At 42.7% G+C, this 17,333-nt stretch overlaps 1 protein-coding gene across 3 annotated transcripts; it reads left to right on the forward strand.

The window, feature by feature from the left end:
- Positions 1 to 3,633: 3,633 nt before the first annotated feature.
- On the forward strand, positions 3,634 to 7,165 carry LOC121397726 (myb-related transcription factor, partner of profilin-like). Of its 3 annotated transcripts, none has more exons than XM_041575038.1 (4): positions 3,634 to 4,312; positions 5,523 to 5,639; positions 5,725 to 5,790; positions 6,658 to 7,165. In XM_041575038.1, exons 1-4 carry the CDS (start codon positions 3,859 to 3,861, stop codon positions 6,987 to 6,989), a joined length of 969 nt encoding a protein of 322 aa, XP_041430972.1. In that variant the 5' UTR covers positions 3,634 to 3,858; the 3' UTR covers positions 6,990 to 7,165. The 3 variants fall into 3 exon arrangements, with proteins under 3 accessions (XP_041430972.1, XP_041430973.1, XP_041430974.1); XM_041575039.1 differs by having other exon boundaries at positions 5,725 to 5,784; XM_041575040.1 differs by lacking the exons at positions 5,523 to 5,639; positions 5,725 to 5,790.
- The last annotated feature ends 10,168 nt before the right edge of the window (positions 7,166 to 17,333 follow it).

Here is a 17,333-nt window from a genome sequence, read left to right on the forward strand (position 1 = left end):
GGTGGTGGTTTATGCTGTCCCTAATATATAGATTTCAGCTGAAATCTATTATGGAAACCAATCAAACTTAAAATTAAATGTATGCTGATTGAGAAAAAATGTATTGCATTTAAAAGCATCTTTTTTTTAATGCAACTAAGTGCGTTTTTCACATTCTAAACGCAACCTTCTGTTCTACTGACTGCTGAATGCGTGTCAAGCATAAGAAAATGCACGATGTTGCATCTAAACAAACACACTGAAACGCAAATGGAGTAAAACGCAACTCATGAGTACAACCAGGTAAGTTCTTGCTGATCTTTTATGCAATGTGCCTGATAAACGCTAGAGGGCAGGACTGTGCAAAAGATATAGACATTTTATATGAACGCCAAATCCAAGCCTGTTCTTTATAAAGAAATACTCAATGTGGCCCCCTCTTTCATATCTGATAATTTTATTCCATGGTAATAGCTTGCATTGTAATCACAACATTGCCCTTATTGTTATGCATTCACAAAAACAAAACTTAAAATCAAAAATATAAACTTTTATTGAAATAAAAATACAGAAGTATTTAATGTTGATATGAGATTATTGGCTAAAATTATGGCTAATAGATTAAACAAATATATGCCAATGCTAGTCCACCCGGATCAATCCGGCTTTATCCCGCATAGACAAACTTCGGACAATATAAGGAGACTCATTAGTACCATAGATCATGATAATTCGAAAAACTTGCAAAGCATCATTTTATTATTAGATCTTAAAAAAGCTTTCGACTCGGTAAAATGGTCACATATATATCACGTCTTTCGATTATTTGGTATTAAAGGTAACTTTATCAATATGATACGGGTGCTCTATTCAAATCCGACTGCTAAAATTAAATGTATGGGTCTCCTTTCTCCTAATTTCCCTATTTCACGAGGTACGCGCCAAGGCTGTCCTCTTTCGCCACTAATATTTGCATTGGCAGTAGAACCCTTGGCCCAGCTAATTAGGCACGATCAAAACATTAGTGGAGTCCGAATTAGAGATGAGGAATTTAAATTGAGCCTTTATGCGGATGATATTTGTTTAACTATTACCAGACCTCAGACTTCTCTTCCTAATTTGTTTGCTTTATTGGATAGATTTTCTTGTATATCTGGCCTAACGGTAAATATTTCCAAATCCCAGGCAATGCCATTGAATACTCCCAAACATGTGGTTAAACTTTTGGAGCTTAACTTTCCATTCGTCTGGAAACATTCTTACATGGAATACCTTGGAGTTAATATCACATCTGCTTATACAACACTATATAAACACAACTACCCCAAATTGATTAAGAAATTGACTAAGGATCTTGAAGAGTGGTCTCGATATGCCATATCGTGGTTTGGTAGAATTCACGCTGTCAAAATGACTCTACTACCTAGAATATTATATAGATTTCGTACGTTACCAGTAACAATTAAAACCAAAGATATTGCTCACCTTCAAGGTAACATCAATAAATTTATTTGGGCACATAAACCACCACGTATAAATAAGCGTACCATGTATAGACTTCCTACGAGTGGGGGGTTAGGTTTGCCTAATTTATTGATGTATTACAAAGCTGCGAGAATTTCCCAGACCACGCAGTGGCACCTGCCACAAAGTGAGAACCGATGGGTCCAATTAGAAACACTGTTGATGTATCCTATCGATTTATCATTTTATTTATGGATGGATAAAATACACATTAAGTCTCACCCAGTAACTAGCTCAATATTGAAGCATACTATCGAAACATGGCATGATGTTTTGCAGAAATTTCAATTAGCAGTGAGTCATAGCATTCTTATTCCATTACATAATAATCCACTTTTTCCCCCGAGTTATGCTACCACCGCGTTTAATTGGTGGAGGGAGCATGGCATTAATAGAGTTAAAGTGGACCTGTCACCTACATATAAAAAACTGCATAATGAAAGTCCTTTCCAAATTAAATCTGGAACCCCAAAAATTTTTTTCATTAAAACATCCATACCTGTTATAAAGGCGTTTAAATATCTAAACTGTCAATCAAATATTACCTGCCCCGCCTCTATGCCCGTGGCATAGAGGAGGGGCAGTCAAATACTTTCACTTTCCATTCAGCACTTCCTAGATGTCACTGCTCTCCTCACATTCCCCCTTCCCTCCTCAGGCTCTATAATTGTGTACGGAACTGCACATGGACATTAGGTCCCTCATTCTGGTTCATACACAAGATTTTGGGGTGATACACAATTTCCCTTAATAACTGTGTCCACAAAATGGCAACTGCCTGCTTGCTGTGATTGTATAATTCCAAAACAGAAGGAAGCATAATTTAAATAATAAATACAGTGTAAGTAAAGTTTATTTTGCTCAACTAACATGATAGAAAATAATTTGAAATTATTTCTTAGGGTGACAGGTCCCCTTTAAGGATATGTTGCTAACAATGGGGGTTAAATCGTTAGAATACCTACGATTTACTAATACTCTTCCCGACAAGGAAACGTATAGATATTCTCAATTAGCCCACTTTATAAAGTCAATTGATACCTCTTTTAAGAGCAGACCACCTACATTACTCGAAACCTGTTCTCAACAAGCGGGGAAAGTAAAAGGTACAATCTCACTGGTATACCGACATTTAGGGGCAGATTCACTAAGGGTCGAATTTCGAAGTAAAAATTACTTCGAAATTCGACCCTCGAATTGAAATCCTTCGACTTCGAATATCGAAGTCGAAGGATTTTTGTGCTATTTCCGATCGAAGTACATTCGTACGATCGAACGATTTATCCTGCGATCGAAGGAATAGTGCCTTCGATTCGAAGAATTCGGTCGTAGCGTACTGTCGAATACGATCGAAGTAAGATCGAAGTGAACCTTGCCCCACTTGTATTCGAATCGATCGATTCGAAGTTTTTATGCCCCACTTCCTTTTTGCCATTTTTTTCAAACAGGAAGCCCTCTAGAGGCCATTTTAGGTGCATTTTCGGCCTAATTGCGCACTTGCTATTTAGACTGCACAGGTGGAGGAGGTGTCTGAGGCAGGTTGCTTTTTTTTTGGAAAATTTGGCTGGAAATGGCTGGTAGGAGGAGGATTGAGGAGGAGGAGGAGGAGGGGGAACGTCTCTCCAGCCCTGGGGAAGTGCCAACGGCGGCTGGATCCCACACTATGTGGGATCTTAGTCGTCGCAGGAGGGGGAGAGAGGGGGGCACAGGCTGGGGAGTCACTGGGAGGGGTTCCTGGGGGGAGGAGGAGGAGGAGCAAGAGAGTGGGGGGTCCCGTAGGGGAGGGGAAGAGAGTAGGTCAGGTGGGGGGTCCCGTAGTGGGGGTGAGAGTAGGGCAGGGGGGTCCCGTAGAGAGGGGGAGCGTAGGGCAGGGGGGTCCCGTAGAGGGGAGGAGAGTAGGGCAGGGGGGTCCCGTAGAGGGGAGGAGAGTAGGGCAGGGGGGTCCCGTAGAGGGAGGGAGGAGCGTAGGGCAGGGGGGTCCCGTAGAGGGGAGGAGAGTAGGGCAGGGGGGTCCCGTAGAGGGAGGGAGGAGCGTAGGGCAGGGGGGTCCCGTAGAGGGGAGGAGAGTAGGGCAGGGGGTCCCGTAGAGGGAGGGAGGAGCGTAGGGCAGGGGGGTCCCGTAGAGGGGAGGAGAGTAGGGCAGGGGGGTCCCGTAGAGGGAGGGAGGAGCGTAGGGCAGGGGGGCAGGAGCATAGTGTAGGGAGGGTGTCCCCCAGCCAACGCAGGGAGTCCCCCAGGGCACGCTGCGTGTCTCGCTCGCCATCTGGGGCACGCAGCGTGTCACGCACCCCACCCAGGGCTCGGAGAGGCTCCCCCAGGAGGAGGACACAGAGGCTGCCCAGCAGCGAGGAGGAGATGGAGGCACCACCAACTGCCTCAGAGAGGAGACAGGAGGAGGAGGAGGAGGAGGGTGATGATGACGGAGGAGAGGAGGGCCCCACCAACAAAATGGCCCGAAGGTTTACCAGTGATGAGAATGGAGCACTGGTGGATGAGGTGTTAGCGCGATGGGATGTGCTGTTTGGGAGTCGGTCCCATCGTATCAGTGCTGCCAGACGTCAACACCACTGGCAGCAGGTAACGGACAAGGTGAACACTGTGGGCGCTTTACACAGGGATCGCCCCACAGTGTACAAGCGCTTCAGTGACCTGAAGCGTTGGCTAAGGGCAAAGCTGGTTACCAGGAGAGCTAAAGCCCAGAAGACCGGCGGAGGGCGAGTCCCTCCACTCAGACTGAAGCCCTACGAGCGCCGGCTTCTGGACATTTTGAGCAAAGAGGGCAGTGAAGGAGTGGACACAGACTGGAGAAGTAAGTTGAATTTTATAGAAACAAACATCTGACTCCTTTTTTCCACATTCACATCATTTAGATAAATGTCTAATTTCCCCTTTAGTATTTCACTTCTTTGCTAAAATATTGCTCCTGTTTTGCATTAGAGGAGTTTCTTGTGCTTTTCTTTACAACTTTGCTGTTTGTTCATTACTAGTTATTAAGTGCAGCTGTAACATAGACAAAATGGCAGCCATTTCTTTATTAATCATTTCCCCACTATAGTACAAATGTTTAGAAACTGCATTAAAGGGGTGGTTCACCTTTAAGTTAACTTTTAAGTATGTTCTAGAATGGCCAAGTCTAAGCAACTTTTCAGTTGTCCTTCATTATTTATTTTTAAAATTAAAGGACTCTTTCCAGCTTTAAAATGTGGGTCTAGAAATGCTCTGTAAGACTACACATGTGATGTTATTGTGAGTTTTTATTACTCATATTACTAATTAGACCATCCACTAATTATATTCCAGTCTCTTCTTCAGATGAATGCATGGTTGCTATGGTTGGACCCTAGCAACCAGATTGCTGAGACTGCAAAGTTTAGATCTGCTGATTAAAAAGCTAAATAACTTTAAAATCACAAGTATTGTCATATATTACATTCTCTTCTGCTCGCACCATTGCAAATGTATTTAAAGGAACAGTAACACCAAAAAATATAAGTGTTTTAAAGTAATGAAAATGTCATGTACTGTTGCCCTGCACGTGTAATACTGGTGTGTTTGCTTCAGAAACACTACTATAGTTCATATAAAAAAGCTGCTGTGGAACAGGAATTGAAAAAAGTCTATATGGCACAGGTTAAATAGTGGATAACAGATAACTCCATTATGTTCTACAGAGCTTATCTGCTATCTGCTGTGTAACCTGAGCCTTTTCTCATTTGAATGGCTGCCCCCATTGCTACACAGCAGCTTATTTATATAAACTATAGTAGTGTTTCTGAAGCAAGCACAGCAGTTTTACCAGTGCAGGGCAACACTATTTTCATTACTTTAAAACACTTATTTTTTGATGTTACTGTTCCTTTAAGTTTTAACCATTCCATCTCACTTGCTGTACCATTCCATTGGAGTTAGTATTTGGAATGAGAAATAAAATAGATTTGTAGCATGTGGGAGGTCTCTTGCAATTCCATATGATTTTGTTTTTTTAATACTTTTTTTGTTTTCTTTATTCACAATTGCAGTACCGCCGCAAACATCGCGGCCTGACTCGAGCAGTGACCAGGACCAGGACGACGCCGCTCAGCAACCCCAGGAAGAGGGTGAGGCTGAAGATCGTGATAGAGCCCCGGAAGCTCAAGGTACAGACATGTTCAATGTTGTGGCCAATGTAGTTGCTTCCTCGACTTGTTTACAGCATTACTAATGTCCTATCTCACATTACAGAACACCGAGCTGAAAGCCGCGCCCAGTCACCAGCTGTGATACCTGTGGTGCCCCCCAGACGTAAGAGTAATTTTATAACTAATAACCCCTTACTTTATTTGTCTGTGTGTCACCAAAGATGCCATGTATTGGTTAAGCTGAGCTCAGGAGAGGTGGTTAGGAGAATAAAATAGGATCAGACAGCTAGAGCAGAGTTTCTATAGGAACCAGTAATGATGTCTGCTCAGTGGCTGTTAGACTGGAGGGTGTGTTTAGTAATCTGAGCTGAGAAGAACTGAGCATGCTCATTAGCCAACAGCCAAAGGGAATTCCTGAGGGAGGGCCAGAGTGAGTTAGAAGAGGAGAAGGAATTCTAAGTGATTAAGGGGATACTGCAGACTTTACTGTTAACCTTTTAAAAACCAGTGGCAGGTATCTGAAGCTCCTCCTCACTGGGAGGGAGGGTTTACATGTCCTTTCAAACTTTTTTTTTGTCAAAAAAAAAAAACTTGTTTTCCAAGCTACAGACTGGTGTGAAATTTTCACTCTAATGTTGTGTTTATGCCACCCCCCCCAAAAGAAAACACCACCTCCAATCTAAATGTGGCCAAACACGGGCCAAAAAAAGCTGCCGACAGACCGACAGCTTATTGGCCCATGTATGGGGGCCCCCGACGGGCTTCCCCGATCGAGATCTGGCCATAAGTCGGCCAGATCTCGATTGGATGGGACTAAAATCCCGTCGGATCACAAAGGCATCTGTTCGTTGATGCGGTCCTGCGATCCGACCGCCCGTTCCTATTCGTTATGATCCGATCGTTGGTCCCTAGGGCCCACAATCGGATCAGTGCGATATTGCCCACCTCAAGGTGGGCACATCGGAGAGAGATCTGCTCGTTTGTTGTGGGTTATGCACATTCCAATATATATACTTAGATTTGATTTTTCTTGTAGGTCGTGCTGCTGCCACTGCTGCTGCTGCAGCAATTGGGGGACCACCACAGGAGGAAGGACGGCGACTGGGTGAGCAACCTGCGGCACAACCGGGGCTCGTTGACGCCATGATGGCTGCCATGCAGCCTATGCTCCACCAGCAGCGCCGCCAGGAACTCTGGATGAGGCGGTGGATGGCCCTAATCCATAGGGATATTCAGGAGACCCAGGTGACCATCCATCGTGGAATCCAGGACCTGGTGGCAGCTATGGCAGCCCAGCCTCATCGACCAGGGGGCTCTGCTGAGGGTGAAGTCCCTGGTCCACCTGCTGCTCCCCCTCCCCCCCCTTAAGCTCCTCAACATCGGAGGGAAAGGGGGCATAGAAGGGGAGACGGTCCTGTCCGAGGGGACAAACGTCCCTAGCTCCAGTCTGTGTCATTTTCCATCTGACACTGGCCTCTTTGCCTGTTTTTCTCCTGGTAACAAACTTTGCCCTATTGACGCTTCAGGTATCACTTTGTCCGTTACCCAGCAATGGGACTGACTCCCAAACAACACATCCCATTGTTTACACTGCTCCATTCTCATCACTGAGGGGTGCCATTTTAACATCTATTGGCACCCTTTCCAATAACACCTGGAAAAGCACTTCAAAACATCTAAGTGCATTTGCTCTAACATATGTATATATGTATGGTGTTATCAGCACCAAGGTGTGCCATATCTAACACCCATTGGCGCCCTTTCCAATAACATCTGGAAAAGCACTTACAAACATCGAAGTGCATTTGCTCTAACATATTTCTATGGCGATGCTGCAGTGTTGCCGAACACATTCACTTGGCCAAAAAATGTTACATGTAAGGGTCAATGAATTGTATTGCAAGCATATGACTACACTTTTTTATGGTGTATTTATCACTAGTGCAGTGTTGCTTAAAAGGTTCCATATGCTAATCAAGCTCTGTATTTATGTGGTTTACATGTTATGTGCATTCATGTAACAATGGCCTATATTCTGCAACTGTCAAAGTGAAAACAGTGTACCTTGTGCTTTGCACTATGAAGTTATGTTTGCTACCTCTAGCCTACTTTGGCTACCCAGCACTCATAATAGGTGCTAACGCCTACCTCCTCCTCCTCCACCTGTGCTCATTAAATAGCAAGTCCAAGGTGTATGATATGCCTTAAAGGCACAAAGCATTGTTACTTTGCACGAGAAGTTATGTTGGCTACCTCTGGCCTACTTTGGCTACCAAGCACTCATAATAGGTGCTAACGCCTACCTCCTCCTCCTCCTCCACCTGTGCTCATTAAATAGCAAGTCCAAGGTGTATGATATGCCTTAAAGGCACAAAGCATTGTTACTTTGCACGAGAAGTTATGTTGGCTACCTCTGGCCTACTTTGGCTACCAAGCACTCATAATAGGTGCTAACGCCTACCTCCTCCTCCTCCTCCACCTGTGCTCATTAAATAGCAAGTCCAAGGTGTATGATATGCCTTAAAGGCACAAAGCATTGTTACTTTGCACGAGAAGTTATGTTGGCTACCTCTGGCCTACTTTGGCTACCCAGCACTCATAATAGGTGCTAACGCCTACCTCCTCCTCCTCCACCTGTGCTCATTAAATAGCAAGTCCAAGGTGTATGATATGCCTTAAAGGCACAAAGCATTGTTACTTTGCACGAGAAGTTATGTTGGCTACCTCTGGCCTACTTTGGCTACCAAGCACTCATAATAGGTGCTAATGCCTACCTCCTCCTCCTCCTCCACCTGTGCTCATTAAATAGCAAGTCCAAGGTGTATGATATGCCTTAAAGGCACAAAGCATTGTTACTTTGCACGAGAAGTTATGTTGGCTACCTCTGGCCTACTTTGGCTACCAAGCACTCATAATAGGTGCTAACGCCTACCTCCTCCTCCTCCTCCACCTGTGCTCATTAAATAGCAAGTCCAAGGTGTATGATATGCCTTAAAGGCACAAAGCATTGTTACTTTGCACGAGAAGTTATGTTGGCTACCTCTGGCCTACTTTGGCTACCCAGCACTCATAATAGGTGCTAACGCCTACCTCCTCCTCCTCCTCCTCCACCTGTGCTCATTAAATAGCAAGTCCAAGGTGTATGATATGCCTTAAAGGCACAAAGCCTTGGTTGTTACTTTGCACTATCAAGCATTGTTGGGTGTCCAACACTCTACCTGGCCAGCACTAATCTCATATTGTTGATACTTTTAAACTGGCCAAATTGCCATATAGTGACAAGTGTCATTTGTAGATCATATTGATTGTTATATTATTGTTTTGGACACAAGCTTATCAAGGGCCAAATTTTTGGATACTGTTTAATGTAAAGTTGGCCATGATGAATCCTGGGGTGCATTAGCAATGTCATGCAACAAATGATTTGTAAAACGTTTGTAAAGCTTTTGCCCTTTAGTGGTCTATAGGGGCTGCTATATTTTGAAATATATGTTGAGACCAAATTCCTCCTGTGGCTTCCAGCTAAGGTACATATTTAATGGTTTAAAATAAATATTGTGTGTTCCAAAAACAAACAAACTTTATACAGATATAGATTGTCTTTTTATTGTTGTTCAACTGTTTTGGATTTTGACAAAGATTGTGTCAGTAAAGGAACTAAAACATTACCGGGTGTGTTTGTTTTTCTTTTTTGCCAAGGCGCTTGTCCAAAATAGTAACATGGGTAATGTCATTTCAAACAAGAAAACAGAAGAAGCCATACGTGTAGATCAAACAAGAAAAATTCATTAACACAAATCAAAATAAATTTAAGTAGCCAAACAAAAGCCGGTCATTGCTAAACAAACACTGCCACTTACCGATATGTTTTCTAAAGGTGACTCCACCCAGGTTCAAATGAGCATTGGTCGCACAATAAAAGAGTTAATCCCCCCCCCCAAATGCAAATAATTGTGTGTGTGCAGATCCATTAAGAAATCATCCCCTTAACACATCACACCTGTAAACTGAATCAGGTGGCAAGAATTAAAAGCCCTAACAAAGTGAGCTGATTGAACTAAACTACAGGTCCCAAGATGCATAGTGCATCTATTGTAGCCAGACTGCAAAAAGGGAAACAATTCTTGAAAATACATACATATCACCTTTAAAATAATATTTGAAGTGTCTTTGTATGAAATTGAAAATAGAACTTACCCACAAGCTTGCCGTCCGGCATTTCTCCTCGGGTAAAGAGGCCATGGAGAGCTGACTGACGCAGGATAGTGGCATCATGGACACTTCCAGGAAAGCCAGATCTCACACTCATGATGCGCATGTTGGAATCACACACCACCTGCACATTGATGGAATGGGAGCGCTTACGATTTCGGTAGCGCTCCTGGTGATGGCGAGGTGGTGTGAGCGCAACATGAGTGCAATCAATGGCTCCTAGGCAATTTGGAAATTGGCCAATTAGGAAAAAATCCTGTTTCAGTCTTATCCACTCTGCCTGAGTTGAGGGGAAGGAAATGAGCCTTCGCGAGTGCTGCAGTAGTGCCCTGAGCACTTGTGTTAGTATCCTGCTAAAGGTGGACTGGCTCATGCCAATGAGGCATGAAGAAACCTGCTGGAAACTGCCAGTGCCCGGGAAATACAAAACTGCAAGCAGCTTGTACATCCCAGGCACTGCCTGAGACCGTGCCGTCACAGGTTCAATGGCCTCACTGATGAGACCATAAACCTGCACTATGGCACGACTCAGACGGAACATCCTCACAACCTCATCATCAGACAGCTCGTCCAAACAAAGTACAGATCTCCTGAAGTGACGATGCTGCCTGATCCTAGCAGGGACAAGGTGTTCCTGCTCCTCAGCCTGCTCTTGGGCCTCAAAAATGGCAGCTGGCAAAATGTCCATTCTGAAAAAAATCTAAGCTAAATGGCATCTGGTGGGGGTTTTTATAAGTAAGCCAGTGTTTCCCAGCATTCCATGCAGCTTTAAAACATTTAACCATTTAGTGAAGTGTAAGGATAGATAGGGCCAATTAATATTTGAAGTGATGTTTAAAAAAAATAGAACTAAAAAATAATGTTTTAAGCCATTGATACTTGAAAATCTTAGGTTAGATTCTGATAGATGCAAAAACAAACATGTTTCTGGTGTCAGTATTTATTTTAATGTAATTCACCAAACCTCTAGTGCAGCCAGAACTAAAAAAACAGTTTATAAAGTGATCCCTAGGTGTCACTATACACCCACAACAGTGGAGAGCAGCAGCAAAGAAAATAGAAGGAATTCGAATAGTCGAACGATTTTTTACTTCGACCATTCGATTATTTTTCCTCGACTATTCGATCATCTTCGAATGTCGAAGTACAAAATCAACTTCGGTAGGTCAAAGATGGGGTACAAATAAAACTTCGGGTGAAGATTTGATAAATAAGGTATCCTTCGAGTCTAGTCGAATAGTCGAATAGGCGAACTAATACATCCTTCGATAGTCGAATAGGCGAACTAAGACATCCTTCGATAATCGTACTTGTTCACTTCGATTATCGAATTTGACTATTCACCTGATCGGAGGATTGCTCGACCGTTCGAATCGAAGGTCGAATTCGAAGTAAAAAAACAGTCGAGGCTTTGTGAATCGGCCCCCTAGTGTCAATTAATATTGAGGTCCCTTTGAAATACATGGCAGATTGGGAAACGGATTTGGGACACTCATTTTCTCAGCAAGAATGGAATGGGATTTGGAATACTATATCCAAAATCTCCCCTAATACTGCTTTGAAAGAGTCAGCTTATAAAGTGATGATGCGCTGGTATATTACCCCAGCTCGGAAACATAAATATGATCCCACTTCTTCCAACTCTTGTTTTCGGGGCTGTACAGAAGTGGGTGACTTTTATCATATTTGGTGGACTTGCCCCATAGCAGTAGCATATTGGAGGGATGTTTTTCAGACGATTGGAAATGTATTTAATAAATCTATTTCTCCTGAGGTCACTTTGGCGCTTTTAGCCCGACCAACTAAAGAACTTACTAAACAACAAAATGCTTTAATGGGTCAAATTTTAGCAGTAGCCAGAATCAACTTGGCAAAGAATTGGCTCCAAAAAACTATAGACACTCAAGGTATGGTAGAAAAAATTAGCCAGACACAGAATCTGTTATATTTGACGGCTTTATTGGCAGACACAGTGGAGAAACATACACAAATATGGGATCCATGGAACATGTTCCTGCATTCGTGAGAAATCTGTACAAGTAATGTATTTGGTGCCAAATGTGATGAATGAATACTGGTAAGAACAACTTAGGGTTATTGAAATCCTATACTAACCTTCCCAATCCTTCAAGAATATTATACTAAATGTAATGTATACGTTATCATTTGCCATTGCATTTGAAAATGTTAAAATAAAAGAGATTTAAAAAAAAAAAAAAAATACAGAAGTATAAAGAATGTTGAAGACCTAAACCACCCCATGGATCAGTGGCACTGGGCCTTGGTCTGCCCCTTTCCCTTTAGCAATGGCAGACAGCCTTACTGTTCTAGGTAAGTGTCAGTTGCAGAAGAACCCCAATAAAGCCGCCACCCTAGACATTGGCCCTTGGCATGGATGTAACTATAGAGGAGACAGACCCTGCAGCTGCAGGGGGCCCAGGAGGTACAGGGGCCCCATAAGGCCCTAATTTATATACTTACATTTTCAGTAAATATTGGTTAAACAAGTCATCTTATTGTTTGCTGTGGGGCCCAGTAATATCTAGTTACACCACTGGTCCTTGGGTGCCTGTTTGGTAAATATTGCCCTTCCAATGTGGTTGACTTTTAGTCGTTTTGGTGCAGACCCCATAAGAAAGAATTAGCTTTGTTAAATGTATTCCTGTATGATGGAATGCACCAGTAAATGCTCATGTGTAAGGGGCTGTAGGTCTTTATGTTTGCCACCGGGGGGAAGGCAGGCTCATGGCAATGGAGTAGGGTTGCAACCTCCACCCTTTAATACCAGCCGCATATTGAATCCACATTCTGCAAAGCTAGTAAGCAATTCATTTAGAAGCATGCTGCATGGCTGCACATAAATCAGTTTGGTCTACACAGCATGCATCTAAATTAATTGCAAATTTGCAGAATGTGGATTCAATATATGGTCGGTATTAAAGGGGTGAGGTGGCAACCCTACTATGGGAGAACTGAAAGACCTCACAGTCTTGAATTGCGTGAATTAACCAATTTCGAATTTTCAGAAATGAAAGGGGACAATTGCAAGATGTTGGTTTTGGTGCCTTTAGCCAAGGTAGTGGCAAACCACTGAAAGTTAAAGGGGAGGGGGTTTGTTGTACTTTATGGTGTTTTTATCTTGCAAAGTCAGTTGGAAAGGACCCCCAATAATCATCCTACTTGCCATTGCCGTACTAAAACAATTTTAGTTGTTTGTACTCATATTCCACAATCTTGCTACCTAATGATTTATTGACAGAACAAAAGTGAAGCAGAATAAGTAAATCCACAGAATCCTAGGATTACAGTATAACTCTTCTTGTCTCTCCAGAATCTCATATAAAATTCCCCACCTCCCCCTGGCACCTCAGTCCGCACACCAAACCACTACCACTCTAATGCACCGGCTTGGTTCAGATGACTCTCTTGCAAATTGTTGTTTGCTCACTCCCTTTGCATTTGCCCTCCCCCACTAATTGCACCCAAGGAACTTGCCTTACCTGCCTATCCCTAGTTCTGACCTTGCACATCTTCAGTTTTGAAATATGTAAAATCGCACACAATCCTCAGTGGTTGGTTCTGCACATAAGGTTACTTGGCCACTTGATAAATCATGATGCTTCAATTGCTTAATAAAGTTACATAACATGGGGCATTTTTTAAAATAGACACTTCCAAATATAAAAAGAAAAAAAATCTTTATTGCACCCAAAGGGAAACAAAATTATTAAGCAGAGGACTGCTTAAAAACATACGCACACTGAATGTCCTTTTTGTGGTCTATACCAAATTCAAGCACCTATTGACCTGGGACTAGAACCGATTGGTTTCCAGTCACACAAGTGCATCCAGAATCAAAAATTTGATAACTAGAAACCCTTATTTATTAGAAACATTATATAGCGACACTGAGGCACAAACCAACACAAATAGTGGCTAATTCTTAAATATAAATGCCAGTACAAAATTGTTGGTCTGAGGGCTGAACAATTGGATTAGCTCTCTTTGGCCTACCCCATGGGTGACCAGTTTAGGGATACAGCCCTTATTCAATAATCTCACCAGATGTGTATCTCACCTGTGTATATCACCTGTATATAGCCAGCTTTATGGTGCTGAGTCTTGCATCATGTTCTCCCGTGGTTATATAAACCCTTTCTGCAGTCTAATGCTATGCCTTTTTCAACAGCCATATATTTACTGTATCTTCAGCACAACACAGGTTTGGAGAAAAGCTGGCAGATTTCTACACAGCTCTTTTCACATCCCGGTCTCTGTAATTTACTGTACAGACAATGGAATCCTACGAGAGCCCAGAGAAAATACTAATAGTATGATATGCATGTTCTTAGCAAAGCAGCTAAAGGACAAAGAAACATAAAATAACTGGGGCAGGGGGGTACCAATTTATTGGGCACCCAACTACTTCACCTCTTACCCAGACTGGAATTCCATTTAAAAAAAAAAAAAAAAACAATAGTCTAGCGTACATTAATTCAGAGAATGCAGCTGCCATCTTTCAGGCACGCATTTATTGCCTTAGGGGCCCTGGGTGGGTGCAATTGCAGTACACAACTTATTCATAGATTGCGGTACAGTGGATGCACCCAGGGGATACATGGGAGCCCCCCTAGCAGAAAGTTGTTCCAAGTACAAAAAATTGACTTAGTAAGAATTGTTAAATATTTTCAGTGTGTACTAAAAAGTAAGCAACATATAGGCCTCTAGTGTTTGGTGAACTAGACATCCTTCAAAGAAATGCAGTCCCTTCCCAGAGACTATTATCCCACTGTTACTATAGGCACCATCTCTCCCTAATACACCTGCTATCCCACACAGAGGCGGGCCAAAGTGACAGGGCGCCCTAGGCACCCGGCTGACCACTTTGCTCCCCCTGCAAACACGTATGCGCAATGACATTGCGGGTGGGGGCCGTGTTGAGAAAACGGGAGAGTTGAGCAGCGGGAGCAAGTGAGCCCGGACTAGGGGTAGGCAGAAGACCCTTTCAAAAAGTACCTGCCCAGTGCCCCCTATTTGTTGCGCCCTGATCGTACAGTCACATTCCCTTCCCAGAGGCTTTTATCCCAACTGCTACTATAGGCACCATCTCTCCCTACTATATCTGCTATCCCACAGTCCCTTCCCAAAGACTATTATTTCCACTTCTACTATAGGGACCATTTCTCCCTTCTATACCTGCTATCCCACAGCCACAGTCCATTCCCAGATACTATTATCCCCACTGCTACTGTAGGCACTATCTCTCCTTACTATACCTGCTAACCCACAGCCACGGGCCCTTCCCAGAGGCTATTACCCCCACTGTCCTCAATGTGTATAGGGCCCATGGCAATTTTTCCTTCTTGGACCTTTCTGTATGTTGTTGACCCTCATAGTCTTTATTATTAGGTGCTTTGTTCAATCCAAATTGTGGCGATGTAGCTTCTGAAACTAGTTGTAGTTGCAACAGCTGGAGGGGGCGACATTTCTTTAATACGGCTATGTATCACAAAAATCCAACATAAAAAACACCAACAAGCAAATCACAGGAACATGGTAGAGATGAAATATCACTTGGCAGCACATCCAGTCTCAGGCTGTCAGGCACATCGGAAGACACATGCAGTGTTCTACTATGTCAGCAATTAACCATATTGTTAGCACAGAAGCCAACACAATGAGCTGCAACAGGGAAGGAGAACACTACAGTGGCTGGCCAGTGAGAATATATCAGAAAAAGGCTTAACTATTCCCCCTCCATCAATTGGCAGAGACAAAAGATGCTGTGGGAGACTGGCTGCTCCGCACTGGGGTAATTAGTACAGGGCTAAAGCATTGCAGTGTATGAGATCAATGTTCATTTTCAGACTGTTACACTTCACAAGCTCCATCTTGTTTTTTAATGTTCCCTTACAGGCTGGAGCCCCTCCAAAGGCCGTTACCATGTATTAATGTGTTCCTTTGCACAGTAATCCCTAAACTCCACAATTTAGTTTTAGTACAATAAATAGTATTTATTGTCCTTCGCAACAGCTGCTAAAGCTTAAACAGGCTAAAGACAAGTCTCTGCAATGCTTTTAACCATTGAAGTTCTAAAGCCCTTGTGTCCTCATTTTGTTTTAAGGGTCCAAAGGGAATATCCACCTTATCATGGTATCGTAAACAATGAGATTCTAACAATATTTGCTGATTTTGATATAAATTTTTCTAGTCTGCACCTCTCTGGTTTTTGAATTTTAACAGTGTAACAGTGTTTAATTGGCGTAGCAAGGCATTTGCAGAACAATGAACAAATAGAAGACTACCTGAATAGTACACCTATATTACCATTGTGTAATATACACAATGGTATAAATATCAAAATCTAACCTTACAACCAATAAAGTTTCTGGTTGGTAGGGTCAATGTAAATTTCAGACAGTTGGAAAAATGGAAAAGAAATAAAAAAAAACACCCAAAAATATATAAGCTGCTTCGATTAGTTCCATCTGTGACATAACAAACAATTGTGTAAATGCGGATATTCTCCTTAACCCATTGAAATCAATACTTGGAAACGGACAGTTGAGAGGAAGGGACCTTGTCCACAAAATATCTTAACCCTTAAATATCACACTGTATATTTGCTCTAGTTAAATTCAATCTGCATCCTTCCCATTGCTAGTGAATGACAACCCCCTGCATCCCAGTGACTGCTGGGAGCTGAAATCCAACCCCAGCTGGAGAGTCAAGGGTACCTCTATTTCCATTGCCTGTGTGCCACTGTTGCTTTATTTATGGCTGAAGTGAATAACTGTGAATTGTAATTAGATTATCAGCCAGTACTTATTCATTATTCAGAACTGGGACACTGTGAGCATTATACAAATTATCCAAATGTACTCTGTGAAATGACTTCTTCCCATGCATCAGGCATGAGCTAAAGGCCATGAGCAGGAGGTGCTGAATAAGTTAATGGGAGTAGTGATTCCCTTCAGCTTTTACCTGAAATAATCTGTATATTCACAAGACTGGGAAAGACCTTGCAACATATGGCACCTGAAAATAGGTCCCTATCGCAGAATGTAGCGTGTGATTGGAGCTTTCCAGGTATTAGACACTATTTTACTATTAACATACTTGAACGTGATTGTGTGTATGTTAGTTGTACTCGTATTTTATGCTAATAAATAGACTTGGTCTTCTAAATGGTGTCCCTAAAGGAAGCCATACACTGGCACATTGGCTGAAAAGACAGATACCATACAAGGATCTGTAAATGGTTGGCTGCCTTTGTATTGTACCATTAGGGTGCACAGCCCAAATAATAAAAAAATCTTACCTGGCTAATTTTTGGACAGATATCGGTTGTATAGGTACTTTGGAGGGCCCCTTACATGGTGCGATAAGCTGCTGACTGTCCATTGGCATCTTTTATGACCCATACATGGCCACCTTAGGTAGAAAGAGACAGCTTTAGAATGAAGAAAATAACTTGCATTTAGTGCCACAATCAGTAGG

Source organism: Xenopus laevis, chromosome 8S, assembly GCF_017654675.1.
Source record: "Xenopus laevis strain J_2021 chromosome 8S, Xenopus_laevis_v10.1, whole genome shotgun sequence".
In the NCBI taxonomy this organism is placed as follows: Eukaryota; Metazoa; Chordata; class Amphibia; order Anura; family Pipidae; genus Xenopus; species Xenopus laevis.